The sequence below is a fragment of the Talpa europaea genome (assembly GCF_964194135.1).
Source record: "Talpa europaea genome assembly, chromosome: 11".
Taxonomy (NCBI): Eukaryota; Metazoa; Chordata; class Mammalia; order Eulipotyphla; family Talpidae; genus Talpa; species Talpa europaea.
The window spans coordinates 58,950,117-58,965,168 of record NC_140078.1 but is presented as its reverse complement, the minus strand read 5'-3'; the positions used below and the strand labels follow the sequence as shown (position 1 = coordinate 58,965,168).

Sequence of the window (15,052 nt, the reverse complement as noted above, 5' to 3'; positions counted from 1 at the left end):
CAGGTCTCCTTTGATTTTATGACCTACCTTGCACCAAAGCCATCTGTTTGGGTGCAGGCTTGACTCAGAAATCTCTTTCCTGATGTGCCCAAGCTATTTATTTATTTATTTTTTGGTAATAAAATACACACTGGACAAAATTTACCACATTAACCATTGTCAAGTGTATGATTCAATGGTGTTAGTCATTCACAGTGTTGAGCCATCACCCCCATGGTCTAGTTCTAAAATATGGTCATTATGCCATAAGGAAATTCCATGCCCCCACAGGATTGCTCCCTATTTCTCATCACCCAGCCTGTAGCAACCACCAATCTGTTTCCTGTTTCTATGGATTAACCTATTCTGGGCATTTCATAAAAATGGAATGAGCCAAGATGTGGTCTGTGTGACTGGATTGATTTTCAAGGAGCATCCAGGTGGCAGTGTGGACTAGTATGTCACTCCTTTTCATGGCCGAATAAGAGTCCACTGTACAGACAGGCCATATTTTGTCAATTTCAATGTTGCTGGACAAGGGTTGTTTTCATTGTTTGGGTACTATGGATAGTGCTGCTATGACCAGGCACATTTGATTTCAGTTCTTTTTGGTCCATCCCTGACTGTGGAAATGCTGGCTTTTCTGGTGTGCCTTCTGCATTTTTGTCACTTCGTCCTTTTAGGAGTAGAAGCACCATGCTGGTATGTCATTTGCAAACTTAACTGAACATTTCTGCTGTCTGGAAGCAAACCTCAATATCTAGAATATGGAGTCATTTGCAATTTTTCTGGGGTACAAACAGATATTGAAAGCACAGTGAGGTGAGCACAGAGGAACAAATCACTTCAAAATAGTGCATGAGGTTGCCTGTACCTGACTCCCTAGCTAAATCCCAGGTCAGTGCTTTAGGGGTTTTCTGTTCCCCTAGAGTATGCCAGGACCAATTGTGAAGTAATGCTTTGTTTCTTCATTTAAAAAAGTGTCCAATCAGTGAGGGAGCTGCTTAATGTTAAAACACAAAATGAAACAAAAATAAGGGCTGATCTGTGATGTGTAGCTCTATGCAGAAGAAATATTTAACTTCCCATAGAAAAAAGTAATTCCTTAGAAAAGCAGGACTTAGGTGACTCAGAAAAGATAATGATTATTGGGAAGCTAAAACCTGGACTAAACCTTCCAGTGTCCTCTCTCATTTTCCCTAAGCCCTGGGGATTTCATCTGTGTCAATAAGTAACAGTTTAGAGGAGAAATGCAGGGACCTTTAAATGCTTTCTGCTTTCTGCGTGTTTCTCCTTGGTCTTCAAGAATGGTTAACTACCGTAAAAACCACTTTGCCAATGGTGGAAAATGGAGCTGGGAAATCATACCTTGAAAACAACTTTAAGAAAGTTAAACTAAGTAAATAAGTGACTTACCCAATGTTCTGGAATTAGTCAATAGTAGCTGAGTCCTTTTCTTTTGGAGTCCTAAACCCTAACCAGACCATGGGGTTGGATAATCACAAAACAAACCCAGCCTGTGCTATAGGATTTTATTGGCTTTAGTGACATAAATTCCTCCACATCTCTAGGATTTATGAATCTTCCCTCTTCCCAGGAATATGACCTAGAAAATTCTGAAAAATAGCTGAAAGTTCAACTACCTTCATTTTTTAAAAAAGATTATATATACAAGAACTGGGGTACAGGTCAGAGGTGCGGGAGATGAAAGGATTCACCAGAGACGGAGTGGGGAACAGAACAGGAGGAATGACTGAAACACACTGCTGAGGGGGTCAGAGGGAGAGTCAGGAGAGGTCTGCGCTGTGCCATGTGGGTAGCTCCCTGGCTGGGGATCGAACTCATGCTGCAGTGGCTGAGGATAGCTTCATAGGTTGCGTCTTAACCCCTTGCACCACCAGGGAGGCCCATAATTAGCTTTATTTTAATTTCCAAAAGGTTTTATTAAATTTCATTATACCTTCTAGAAAAAAACTCCAGCAAGTATAAGTCACATCCCCAGCTTCCTTGAATTTTCGCACATGCTATAATTCAGAAAGCAAATAATTACAGTGCTGGGCTAATCTGGGGAGCATGCCCATCACCCCACTGGATTCATGCTCCTTTTGACTAGCTGAAATGAACAGGAGGAAAATAATTTCCAAATTCAAGGGTGAGAAGGAACTAAAATAAACTTTTAAGGTACCGTTTTTAGTAGTCAGGTAGGCTAGCCCCAGGGTGAATGTCTAAAAAGCAGGCATTAAGGCAATGGGATAGAACTTATTTTTCTTTAAAGACTGTAATCAGTTTGCTTTATACTTTTTTCTGGTATAAAGTCAAACCAGCTGGGGGGCAGGGGGAGGAGAAACTCACTTCTTATTTACATGCTCTAACTTTGAAAGTTGCCGATGTTTTCCACGATGAGAGAATTTAGTCATGGTGTTTCTAGTGCCCAGCCACCATCGTGGACAGTGCATGGACAGGGCACAGATGGAAGGGGCAGCGTCAGTGCTCCGCATGTGCTCCACACAGGCTGGCTGTCTGATAATAGGGGGCGGCTATTACAAGTCATCCTCTCTCGCACTGCTTTCAATTACAGAAAGAGCAGCTTAAGTTATGGATTCTATTCTCAAAGCTCATTTTCAGTCAGGCATGTGGATTTGGACATGTTCACTCTTTAAAAAGAGTATATCTGTGAGGGAGAAAGGCAGACTCCAGGGTCACTTCCAACCAAGCACCTTCCCATGAAAGGCACAGACCCAGTGACACCTTCATGGCCCTCAGCCCCTGCACAGGACAGGACATGCTCCCCAACCCCCACGGCCAGGCACAACTCTAAAGTCATTCACTCATTCAACTAGTACATTCAGTGGGTCCACTTCTGGGGTGGGTGCTGCGGCCCAGGCCTGGCCTCTCCCTACTCATCCCCTCTCCCTGTTAAGGCACAGGGGTGGCTGCTCCCTCAGCGTTGAGCCTCATGGGTCAGGGCAGCGGGTGAGCAGGGAGCCGTGGGATGAATATGTCGGCCACACTGTGGCTGTGTGAGCAGATGTGGGTTTGGTGACAGAGTGTGTTGGAGTAAGATGGCCCCAGGGCTTCTGGAACAGTGACTCAAGAGAAGAGAAGGGCCAGTGGTGGGAATCCCCACCATAAGGAAAGGGAGTGCCCTGGTTGAGGCAGATGAGGAACAGGAACAAAGGAGGAGAGGCGTTAACTAAGCAAGGAGGGAAGAGGGTGGCCGGGAGTGGTTCCACTTGCATGGAGGCTGGAAGAGCATGTTGTGGGGAAGAGGCAGGAAAATGACTACCGCAATTTGAGGGAGCTAGCGTATTTAATTTGAGCTGAGGATTCCAGAAGGTGGGCAGAGGCCAGGTCCTGAAGGAGCCTGTAAACTTCCTACATTGCTTAGGAGAAAATCTGAACCCTTGCCCTGACAGGTGGCAGCTCTTGCTAACCTAGCTGCTGCTGCAGGCACCACCTCATGTCAGCCTCCTCGTCCCTTCACTCAGTCTGTCCCTGCCATGTTGTGCTTCTGTCCACAAACACACTGGGCGCTCTCTTTCTTCTACCTGGAGTGGCCTTCTCTTGCCCTTCAGCCTACCACCCTTGAGAAGGTGCCCTCCTCACCCCCCCCAATTGTGTCTGCTTTGGCACCTGGGTCCCCCTCCCGGCACTCTGCACAAACAGCAATTTCACAGAACATGTCTGTCTGCCTGCTGGGTCTTCTCTCCTGCTGGACAGTCACTCCCACCACAGCTTTCCCTATTCCCCACGGCATCCCAAATGCCTAGTGCCTGGCACCTCACAGTTTAGTACATTTCGTTGACTAAACAAATGAGGGAACAAGTAATAACACGTTAATATCTGGCCCTCACACACATCAAATCCTGATCGTTCCCTACTGTAAACTTCATAAAATCTTTGTAACCAACTGACCAGGGACCTGCTGCCCATTTCTGACTTTACTACGTGAAGGGAATGAATTTAGGAATCGTTCCGTGGCTGAGCTCACTAAAAGACTTTCGGACCCAAATAGTCATTAAGAGTCACCCTGGTTCCTGCAATGGGGCAAACAGCCATGGGTTGGGAAGTTTTGCAAAGGCCGGACACATCCAAGCACAGCTTGTCCGTGGTGTCATAAATAAATCAACAGCTGTTCTTACACTGTGCTTACTTACTCTAAAAGACATTTGAAAATATCATGATAATAAAGAGCTAAAGAAGAAAGGCCATAATTGGTCATATTGTTTTTTAATTTCCTTCTCCCTTCCTCCTCTCCCACACCTTCCCTCCTCACTCCCTTCCATCCATCTATTTTTTTTTTTTAAGATTTATTTATTTATTTTTACAAGAACCATGGTACTAGGGTGCATGCCAGATACGCGGGAGGGTGAGAGGAGTCACCAGAGACAGAGCAGGGAACAGAACAAGCAGACTGATGAAATACACTGCTGAGGGGAGCAGCAGACGCGACAGGAGAGGTCTGCCGCATCACGTGGGACCCTCTCCAGCCAGCCCGCCAGGATGGAACTGGTGCTGCAGAGGCTGCGGACAGCTTCACAGCACTGCACTCAACCACCTGTGCCACCAGGGGAGGCCCTATTGTTTTTTTGTTTGTTTGTTTGTTTGCTTGTTTTTTTGGCTACAACCAGAATTTATTTGTTTCTCACCACACAATGATTGGCCAAAAATTATTATAGTATTAACTAAATGTGTATTTAAAGGTGATTCTTTTATACATGAAAAGTGCTATAACCATTTTCTAGTAAGCCATATGGAATAGAGATCATTAAGTATATTGGACATTAAGAACAGAGAATGGAATATCTACATACACCATTATAAGAGTCTTATCATAAATATTTAATTTCTTGTTAATTATCAACATATCAATTGTAAATCAATCATGTTTCCATCAATGTCTCCTTTCTATAGTCTCTATTCCAAAATTTTCATGAAGCACTATTTTAAATCTTGCTAGTGTATCAAACAGGGGGAGGTAGAATATAAAATAAAGAAAAAAATTAAAAATCATAGGTAAAAAAATCTGAAAAAGGCATTTGAAAATGGAGATAATTTCAAAAGTTTGACACTATTTGAATGACTGTGATTAAGAGACTAAAACTCTATATAAAAACAAGACAATAACGCAGCAGTAAGAAAAATTCCCGAATTTCCATCTATGTTTTGTCCCTCCATTCCTTCACAGAATTTTTCCTCCAACAAGTGTCCTTAATGTGCTAAGGCCTCTGCTCAGTGCTGGGGGAAATCTGGCGAGCAAGCTCTCTGACCTCAAACAGCTGATAACAGAGACAAAGAAAACAGGCAATTATATTTCGGAGTACCTACTGCTAATGCTGAGTATTTTTCAGGTACCATGAGAGCAGAGAGGAGAGTCACCTGACTCAGTCATTAGTGGGAAAATGGGATCACCAAGGGTGCCTGGGAGGAAGTGGTGTCTTGATTAAGGACTGAAGGATGAGCAAGGTTGACTTAAGTGAGAGAAAGAGCAGGGCAGCCTCCTGTGGTACACAGGTAGAGGGGGGCAAAAAGAACTCCAGCAAATGGTATTTTTTTAAAAAAGAATAACACTTGCACAATCTGGAAGATTTATTCCTTAATGCTAGAGAGCCATAAGCCACACCTAATTGAAATTTGATAGAAAGACTGTGGTAGTTCTAGTAACTTAATGTCAGATTATAATGCTATTAATGCATAAATCCTTTAGGATAGTGATTTTCTAAAGAATTAAAAGGCTTTTCCCCCTCAAACAGCCTCATGAGCATCATAATTCTAAAGTAAGTAAAATCAAGCATCATGAGGCCAAATAACACCCTTTGAGTTTGTGGGTGATATCAAAAGCCTGCCCCTCTCATATCCGGGCTGACCTGAACTGCTGGTTAGTGCAGGCCTCTGTGCTGAAGAGAAGTGGCATCTGTAGAGTCCTAACATGTTCTTGGCACTGAACCCCACACCCAATCTCACTTAATCCTCATGGTGCCCCTTCAGCAAAGTCTACCATAGAATTCCCACATTGAAGATGAGCTAACCAGAGCCCAGATACTTGAAGGCTATCCCACAGAGCCACACCATCAATGGTCTTTAATTTACAACATACTGTTTCTAGAACATAAAAGGTCACAAAGCTGGATTGAACATTCTTCTCTAATTATCTGGTCAAAACCTGGAAGGCCGGCTCCATTCTCACAGCGCCAGGAAGGCACTCTGCTGCCCCTTCTCCTGTGAGCCACCATGCCTCACATTGAGCACAGGAGGTCCACTGAGGCATTCCAACATCAGGACACCCCAGTGACATGGCTTAAGGGCTGAGGGTCAATGAACTTATCAAGAATTTCATTTTTAAAAGGGGCTAGAGGTACCAATCCAGCAAAGGAAATTCTGTTTTGATGCCAGGTCTGCAGTCCGAAGATAGATAAGACATTGAAAAGGAAGTAAAATAATTCTCCTCAGGTGTAGGTCCACATGGAGAGGGTAGAATATAGTCAGAGCAAATGTACCAGAGGTCAGGATGGGCTTCAAATCCCAGTCTTATTTCTGGGAAAATGCATGAACTTAGATGAATTAACCTAGCTAAGCCTCAAGTTTCCTCATCTTTAAGTAAGGATAAAAATATAATTACTACTCAGAGAGTTATGAAAAAGGTTAAATGAGGTCTTCCATATAAAAATGCTCCATACAGTCTTTGGTCCATGGCTTAATAAACAATAAGATGTATTTTTTTTTTTATCATCAGTAGTTCAGCCATTTGACTGCCCCTCTGGTGGAAGCTCCCCAATTGGAGGCCCTGGTATGGCTCCCTTGGGATTGTGCAGTATCCCACCTTTGTAGTTGTGCAGTGTTCAGCCTGTGTGGTCATACACAGTGAGCATCTCTGAGGAGCATGCTGTTTTGGGCATGCTTCTCAAGGCGATGCCTGGCTTATTTTTCACAGATAGGTGACACCATGTGCTATGGGCCTGGCGTGACCTGCACTTGCCAACAAACAGGTGGGCTTTATTGTCCACAAAGAAAGTCAAAGGGCAAATGCCCCCTCAAAAAACAAACAAGAGCTCTGAGGTGGTTGCTAGGGAGTGCTGAGAAGGGGGCTTTCTGCTGGGTCCCCAGCACATGCACTCAGTGGGCTCGGGGGCTGTGGCTTACTCACTAAATTTTGGTCAAGATGTCACTAGACTAGGGAAGGAAAGTCAAGGCACATATCTGTTGGAAGTATCAGGTAAGAGGTAGAAGAGTGAGGGGGTGCTAGAGAAGGTGGGAGCTAGGAAGGTGAGGACTATGATTGAGGAGAGCTGGCAGAAGGGCATGCTATACTGTTATGTGACCCCAATTTCCCATTTAACAGGAACACTTTTTTCCCTTTACATTGTTGCTCATTTTTGTACAATATTTGATTTCTTCCCTCAGGTGTCATCCCTAAATCTCCCGTCACCACATCACCCACCCATGAACTATCACCATAGTCCCTTAACAAGGACACTTTTTATCATCAAAATTGGAGAAATTAATAATGATACCAGGACTGTCCTAGGCATTGACCAGCACCATCCCAGGCAAACAGGAGTGGTCGCCCTAGGCCTGAACTGCCCCAGGAGGTGGTGGTTGCCCAGCGCTCTCAACATCTATTCTCAGCCTGGGAAAATGCATGAACTTAGATGAATTAAGCTGAGGACTTCATGGGAGGGCATATACTTTGTTGTATATGCAGCAAAGACATTTGATGGGGCTTCTCCCTCCTTCTTCTAGCCTGAGCCCCACTTTGCCAATTTTTGTGGGTGCCTCTCAAGATGCTCTCTCTTCCCTTCCCACCCAGGTCCAACTTCTTCCAACCACTTCCCATTCAGGCAGATAACAAAGCATGTTGGCAAGATAGTAACTATTAGTAACTATTAGATAGTAACTGTCTCATTGTTTAAAGCATCTTTTCTCTTCTTGAGAACAGTTAATTTCTGTAAACTATTAAATATAGCTAAGGTCAGTCATCTCCTTAGGTCTTCTGTCCTTCTGCTCTTCCACAGATATAGAGCTTGACAGCATATTTAATAGAAGAATTTTAAAGGTTCCATCTGCAGAGCACACGTGAGGACATAACTTTCTAGGCATATTTTGCATGATCTGAGAAGAAGGTTTTCTCAGTGCTTATGTAGCAAAGTTTTTCTACTCTGGGATTCAGGAGAAATTGTTTTTTATTTTTAAATTTATTTATTTATACAAGAACCGGGGTAAAGCCAGATGTGCAGGAGGGTGAGAGGATTCACCAGAGACAGAGTGGGGAACAGAACAGGCAGACTGACTGAAATACGCTGCTGAGGGGAGCAGAGGGGCAAGACAGGAGAGGTCTGCTGCACCATGTGGGTTGCTCCACGGCAGGCAGGGATTGAACCAGCACTGCAGAGGCTGTGGACAGCTTCACAGCACTGTGCTCAACCGCCTGCGCCACCAGGGAGGCCCCAGGAGAAATTGTAAATGGAGCTTTCATTTTTTGGATTGGCTCTAGCGTTTTCAAAAGTTAGCTAAAGCATGAGCAGTCAATTTAGATTCATTTCTGAACACTCTCTTACTTTTTGTTCCTTGGACAGTTACAAGGGGTTGAGCTCAGCATGAGATGAAGAGGGAGAGGGATGAAGCAAGCAGTGGTAGGTTTGAAAAAGACTTACAAAGAGAATCAAGAGGTAACATTGAGGGAGACAGAGAAAAGGAGCCTCTTTCTTCTATATCTGAAATTGTCAACTCCAAAACCATTCTTTTTCTCAGAACCACATGACATAGATATTGTTATGCCCATTATACAGATGGCAAAACCAAGGGGCAGAGAAATTAAGGATCCTTGTTCAAAGTCAACATTGACATTACGTGGCAGTATTCAAATATAAATCAGGTGTGCAGAATCCTATAGTCCTTGGGGTTTCCAATAATTTGTGTGACTGGAGAACAATTCATTTGAAATTTAACTTCTGTAGTCATTCCTCTCTGCCAATTTTTGGTGGAAATACAACAATTAGAAGGGAAATAATTGAAAAAACTGAGTAGACTGGGGGCGGGGGTGAGTTTCCTATGGAAAAGAAGTAATTGCAAAAAATGGGGCTAATTCATCAGGAGAATGAGAGAGAAGTCTGGAAGGCTGAATTCACACAAGAGTTAAGCATGCAGCTATAAGAAAACAAACACATTTACAACTGCATCTAAAAGAATAAAATTAGTAGGAACAAATTTAACCACGGAAATGAAAGATCTATACACAGAAAATTGTAACATACAGATGATAAAAATTGAAGAAGGCACAAATGAATAGAAAGCCATTCCATGTTCATGATTAGGAGAATTAATATTTTTAAAATGTCTATACTACCCAAAGTGATCTATAATTCAATGCAATGGATATTAAATTCCAATGGCATTTTTTCATAGAAATAGAAAAAAAAATCCTAAATTTTGGAGTCACAAAAGACCCCAGACAACCAAAGTGATCTTGACAAAGGATACCAAAGTTCGAAGAATCACAGTTCCTGATTTCAAAATATATTATAAGGCTGTCATAATCAATACTGTATAGTAACTAGCATAGAAACAAACACATAGATCAGTGGAATAGAATCAAAGAACTCAGAAATAAACCCACAGGCCTTTCAATTTATGACAAAGGAGACAAGAAATTATAATGGACAAAGAATAGTCTCCTCAATCAATGGCTTGGGAAAAATGGATAGCCACATGTAAAAAGCATGAAACTGGACCACTACCTTACATTTCACACAGAAATCAGCTCAAAGTGGGTTAAAGGCTTCAACATAACACTTGAAACCACAAAACTCCTAAAGAAAACACAGGGATTCAGTTCCCTGAGGATCTTGGCCATTGTTTTGTTTTGTTTTATTTTATTTTTTTATTTGGCACTAAAATCAAAGGCAACAGGAGAAAAAATAAAGAGGGGGGACAACATCAAACTTAAAAACATCCGCATAGTCACAAAATGAAATCACTAGCAAAATAAAAAGACAACCTACCAAATGGCAGAAAACATTTGCAAATTATAAATTTGGATAAGGGTTTAATATCCAAAAATATAAAAAGAACTCATTCAACACAATAGGGAAAAAAATAAGCAATCTGATTAAAAAATAGGCAGAGGAACTGAATAGACATTTTTACAAAGAAGGTAGATAATGGCCAACAAGTAGAGGGAACATTGCTCAATATCACTAACCCTCAGAGAAATGCCAATCAAAACCACAATGAGGTATCACCTCACACCTGTCAAGATGGCTGCCATCAAAGACAAGAGGTAACAGTATTGGTGATGAGGTGAAGAAAGTGGAAACCTGGTGCCCTGCTGGTGTGAAGGTAAATTGGTCTAATAACTGTGGAAAACAGTATGGAGTTTCCTCAAAATATTAAAAATAGAACTATCACATGATCCAGCAATTCTACTTCTGGGTATGCAATAGCTTAAAAAGATACCTGTACCTCCAGTTCACAGTCTCCAAGACACAGAAGCAACCCTGGCGTTCATCCATGGATGAGTGGAAAAATGACAACATGGTATATATATGTACGATGGGACATTTTCAACCATAAACAAGAAGAAAGTTCTGCCACTTGCAAAAATACAAATGGACCTTGAAGGCATTATGCTAAGTGAAATAAGTCAGACAGAGAAAGACAAATACTATATGTTCTTTCTTATGTCATGTGGAATCTAAAAATGTAAAACCCATAGAAACAGGACAAGCTGGCCACTGCCAGAGGCAGTGGGCAATGGTGGCAGGGAAGGGGCGCATGAATAAAATGGATGAAGGTGGTCAAAAGGTACAAACATCAGGGTCAAATATGTATGACATCATGGGGATGTTATATACAGTGGGGCGACTATACTTAACAACACTGTCTTGTATATTTGGAAGTTGTTAAAAGAATAACTCTTGAAAGTTCTCATTACAAGGAACAAAATTTGTGATTGGGTGAGGAGAGATTAACTAAACATTGTGGTAATCATGTCACAATATAGACATCAAATCTTCATGTTTATATCTAAGACTAGTATTATGTCGGTTACATCTCAATAAAACTGGGGGAAAGTGGGATTACCATTAGCATTTGTAAAAGAAAAGACTGCAGTTGTAATATCTTACAGTAGACTTAGGATCAAGTGTTCCCTCTTTCACTTGTTAAGTATGTGGTATTCAGGCAACTGTCACTGGCTCAGTTTCCTGTTCTGTAAAATAGGATGATAATAATACTAATACCCACTGTGTTCAGAGGCCACAAAGATGAAATGAGATGGTGCCTGGAAAGCAATTAGCTCAGTGGCAGGTGTAATTTACCACTGTTCTGAAAGCAATTTCCAGTGGGATATTATTATCTTATTATTCATATCTCTGAACCATTTACAGCACACACTTTCTATTCACATTTATTCCAACATCAGTGGCTATGGTCCTGCTTTCTGATTCGTTTTACCCCCTTTTCTGCAATGTAATCTTTCTAGAAACAGTCATATCTCCTACTCATGTCTTATCTTCCTAGGGACATTTCTGCACAGGGATACAGTATTTTCTTTAACTAAACTTTAACTTGGAGTGAAGTAAAACAAGCCCTTGTGTGTGTCAACTGAGCAGTTCTTCAGCTTGCATCATTGCTGGAAATGTTGGAAATCCCTCACTAGTGAACCAGGGGTTTATGCGACTGTCTTCTACCTGATAGCTAAAGAAGGAGGCGGGAAAACACAGAGGAGGGCCTACATGCAATCAGCTTGTAGCCATCTGAACTAACGCAGATGACCAAGTCTGGCCACACATATTTAACATATTTCTTCATTTCCCCCTCCCTCTGTGAAACTTATCTGTATACATTTGGCCCAAGGCCTGTTAAAGTTTTACCGGAGACGGCCAGACTTGGAAAATTTCAGAACACAGATGTAGAAATTGCTTTAAGAGGAGGAGCTCGCCCACCCTTGGGAATGAACTGCTTGCCATCCGACAACCAACCTTTTGGGAAAGAGCCAGCCTGGTCACCAAGTTTGAAGGCTTCCCAGGAGAATGGATGTGATGTCAGCAAGGGCTTGAGCAAAAGGCCAGGCAGGCACCAATTGAGGGTTCTACTTACTTCTTGCCACTGGCCTGCCCTCCAGTTGTAGAGAGGACACGGTGGCACTTGGCAGGCGCGCTCTGACTCCGGCCTGGTGTACGGGTTGCATTCGGTCTCTTGGGCTATTTTGTGTGTTCCCATCTGGCAGTCCACATTCCTCCGCCTCACGCCTTGGCCACAGGACACAGAGCACTAAGAAGACAGAGCATGTAAGTGGGAGTTTGGGGTGATTTGGGGGTGAGGGAGTGGCAAAGGTGGAGAGGGTTGCAGAGATTGGGGGTGGGGTGCACTCTTAATCCAAAGACTTTCAGAGCTATCACACAGCTTTCTAATTTGCAATGAAGGAGACCCAAGACAAGGTCGGAAATCTGGAAACTCACTACCTATCGACGCTGAACAAGGAAGTTACTCAAGTTTGTGAGAATCTTGAAAGTTAATGAAACTCTTGAAATATTGAAGAGCTTAGTAGACATGATTATGAAACATTTAGTACAACCCAGAAACAGTGCTGCTATGGGAAATAAAAATCCCAAATGATTTCTATCCTGGAGGGCTTGATGTTATTGAAAATTGGGGAAACAGCACTGTACAAGAAGAATTTCTTAGCAGATTAAAAGTATAATCCAAGGAGAGTGAATCACTGGAGATTTTAGGACCTTAAAAGTAGAATTATTTCCTCCAGTCTCCTTTTCTTGTTCCTATTCCTGGAGCTAGAGAAAATGCTTTTTAACTATGGAATTCACAAAAGGATTTGTGTCTATTTACAACCTCAGATGACTATATGAAGAATAAAAGCTGACAAGGAAATAACATTTCCTTGGGTGTCATGTTTTCAGCCCTTGAAAAATACTGTTCATCAGGCTGAAACATTTTGTTGACCAAGTTGCAAAACACCATATTAAATCTGCAATTAACTTTCCTCTAAATTAATTTTTTAATGCTTTCCTCATTGCTGGGTTTCCTAATCTTACTTACGAGCAAACAAAGAATTATTGTCTTTATTAAGGTTTTGACAGTCAGAAACTAAAGGCAACATTTGATTGGAAAGAACAGGATATTATTACACTTAGCTATTAAAAATTATGATCAAGTTTTTGTGATAGCTCGGCCTTCATTAATTTGTCTGGCATTGAGAAAAAAAATTTAACACACGTTAAAGTTATATTCCTAAGAAGTGTCTTAAGGAATAGAATCACTTTTTTTTTTTTAAATTAGAAAGGAATTCTTGTCCAATTAACCTGCAGCATGATCCACCTCACTCTGGGGCTAATGGAAATTTACTATCAAGAAGCACACCCAGTGGATTCTGCTGAATATCAATTTTATTTCTATTTCCGATCTTAAGAAAACAGGTGGTATTTTTCAGAAGGCATCTTGGGGAATCATATCATTTCAGATGAGAAGCACAAATATCCACATCAAAGTTAGTGGAAGAAAAGGAGTTACTTTAGAGCAACCTAGCTATTATTGCTGAGGTTTAATTGTATTAATTGAATTGAATGAGTTTGTGACCCACAAGAAAACAGACTTTTAACGTCATTCTGTCTAGGGTGGAATGCAAGGGTTCCTGAACACCGGTGATGGCCTTGTCTACAAAGAATAGTCAGTCAATGCTCTTGGGAGCTACAGATGTATTTCCCATTGATTATACAGGAAATGAATTAACTGTAAATAGGACAGTTACCACAGGAATGACAGAAATGCACAAACATTGTCATCATTAACTTAAACAAAAACCAAAAACCCTTTGGCTACTGAAGTTTAGGGTCTTAAACACAAGAGTACATTTCCAGAACACTGAATGCAAATGGAAATACAAAGGAAGAATCACAATGATTAAGTAAATAAACTTTAGTTCTGCATAGGGCTGACATATATTAAATTCTGATAAAGCTTTCACAGCCTAAAGAAAAATGAAAAATCTTAGACATTTAAGTGTATACTACCAAGGCTACAAAATAAATGAAATCTCCTTTTGAGGCTAGTGTTATTGAATAAATTACTTATGGCTCAAAGAAGGTTCGATTTTAAGAACCATCTTAAAAGAAATCAGTTCTGACAATGTTCAATACTTTTGCAAAAGACAAAGACATAGGAAGGTTCATTTATACAATACTGCTTTGTGGCTTCTGATAGTCATAATTTAAAAGCCAGCTTTCAAATAATGCCTTTAAAAGTTTTGATGTGACTTAAATGCACAGCAAGGTACCAGTTCTCTCTTTCTAAAAATTGCATCCATGGTAATCTTGTTTAAAATGAAGTGCACTGCATCAGAGTTCGCTCACTGTGTTCAACTTTTCTTCCTGTGATGTCTCAGGGGAAGCAAAAATTTGCATACACAGTCAGCCAGTCTTGCTTGGTGAATTCCATGAGATTTGTGCAGAAATCTCATGAATAAAACAGGATCAGAGAGACCTTCGCATGACCCTGGAGGTGGCGATGGTGGTAGTAGGTGCACGTGTGTGTGCTTGATTCTTCTTGTTCTATTAAGTCCATCTTTCAGTTAGTTTGTAAGGGAAAAAGGCTGAGTGGTCTCTATGTGTTCCTGCCATGTCTATCCCGGCCATCTATTTGTGCAGGTTTGATAGTAGATGTTTTGAGTTCTGAACTACTGAGCCAGGAGGTGAGTCTCATCTCTCTTTGCTCCCTACTGGGCAGTGCAGAACTCAACCAACTTAAAGGGGGAGCTCAATGCTTACTTCCACAGATACCAAGAATCTCTGTGCAACTTCTGCTGTTTGGGGAGTAGTAATATGCACTTGAAAATCTGTAAAGAATTTTACATACTCTCTTCCAGCATGACTGAGAAATTATGGTGGTAACATGATTTAAAGAAGGAACTGGGTTGAAAAATAACTGTATGTACCAACTTTTATAAATAATGGCAGTAAAAATAATAACTGCAAACATTTACTAAGCACTTACTCTGGGTTTACTAGTATAAAGTTCCTTAACCTAGTAATTCTTTTTCTGTCTGGGGCTGTCCTGGGCAGCC

The 15,052-nt window shown here is 41.4% G+C and overlaps 1 protein-coding gene across 2 annotated transcripts in view; it reads right to left on the bottom strand.

Annotated features, from left to right (window-relative positions):
- Window positions 1-15,052, bottom strand: part of ADAMTS9 (ADAM metallopeptidase with thrombospondin type 1 motif 9) — a gene marked incomplete at both ends in the record, with an annotated part of 162,465 nt that overhangs the window by 23,703 nt on the left and 123,710 nt on the right. For both annotated transcript variants that reach the window (XM_084248298.1, XM_084248299.1), the window contains one exon: window positions 12,076-12,249. In XM_084248298.1, the coding sequence (XP_084104424.1) occupies window positions 12,076-12,249 (174 nt within the window). The remainder of the gene's footprint in view (window positions 1-12,075; window positions 12,250-15,052) is intronic.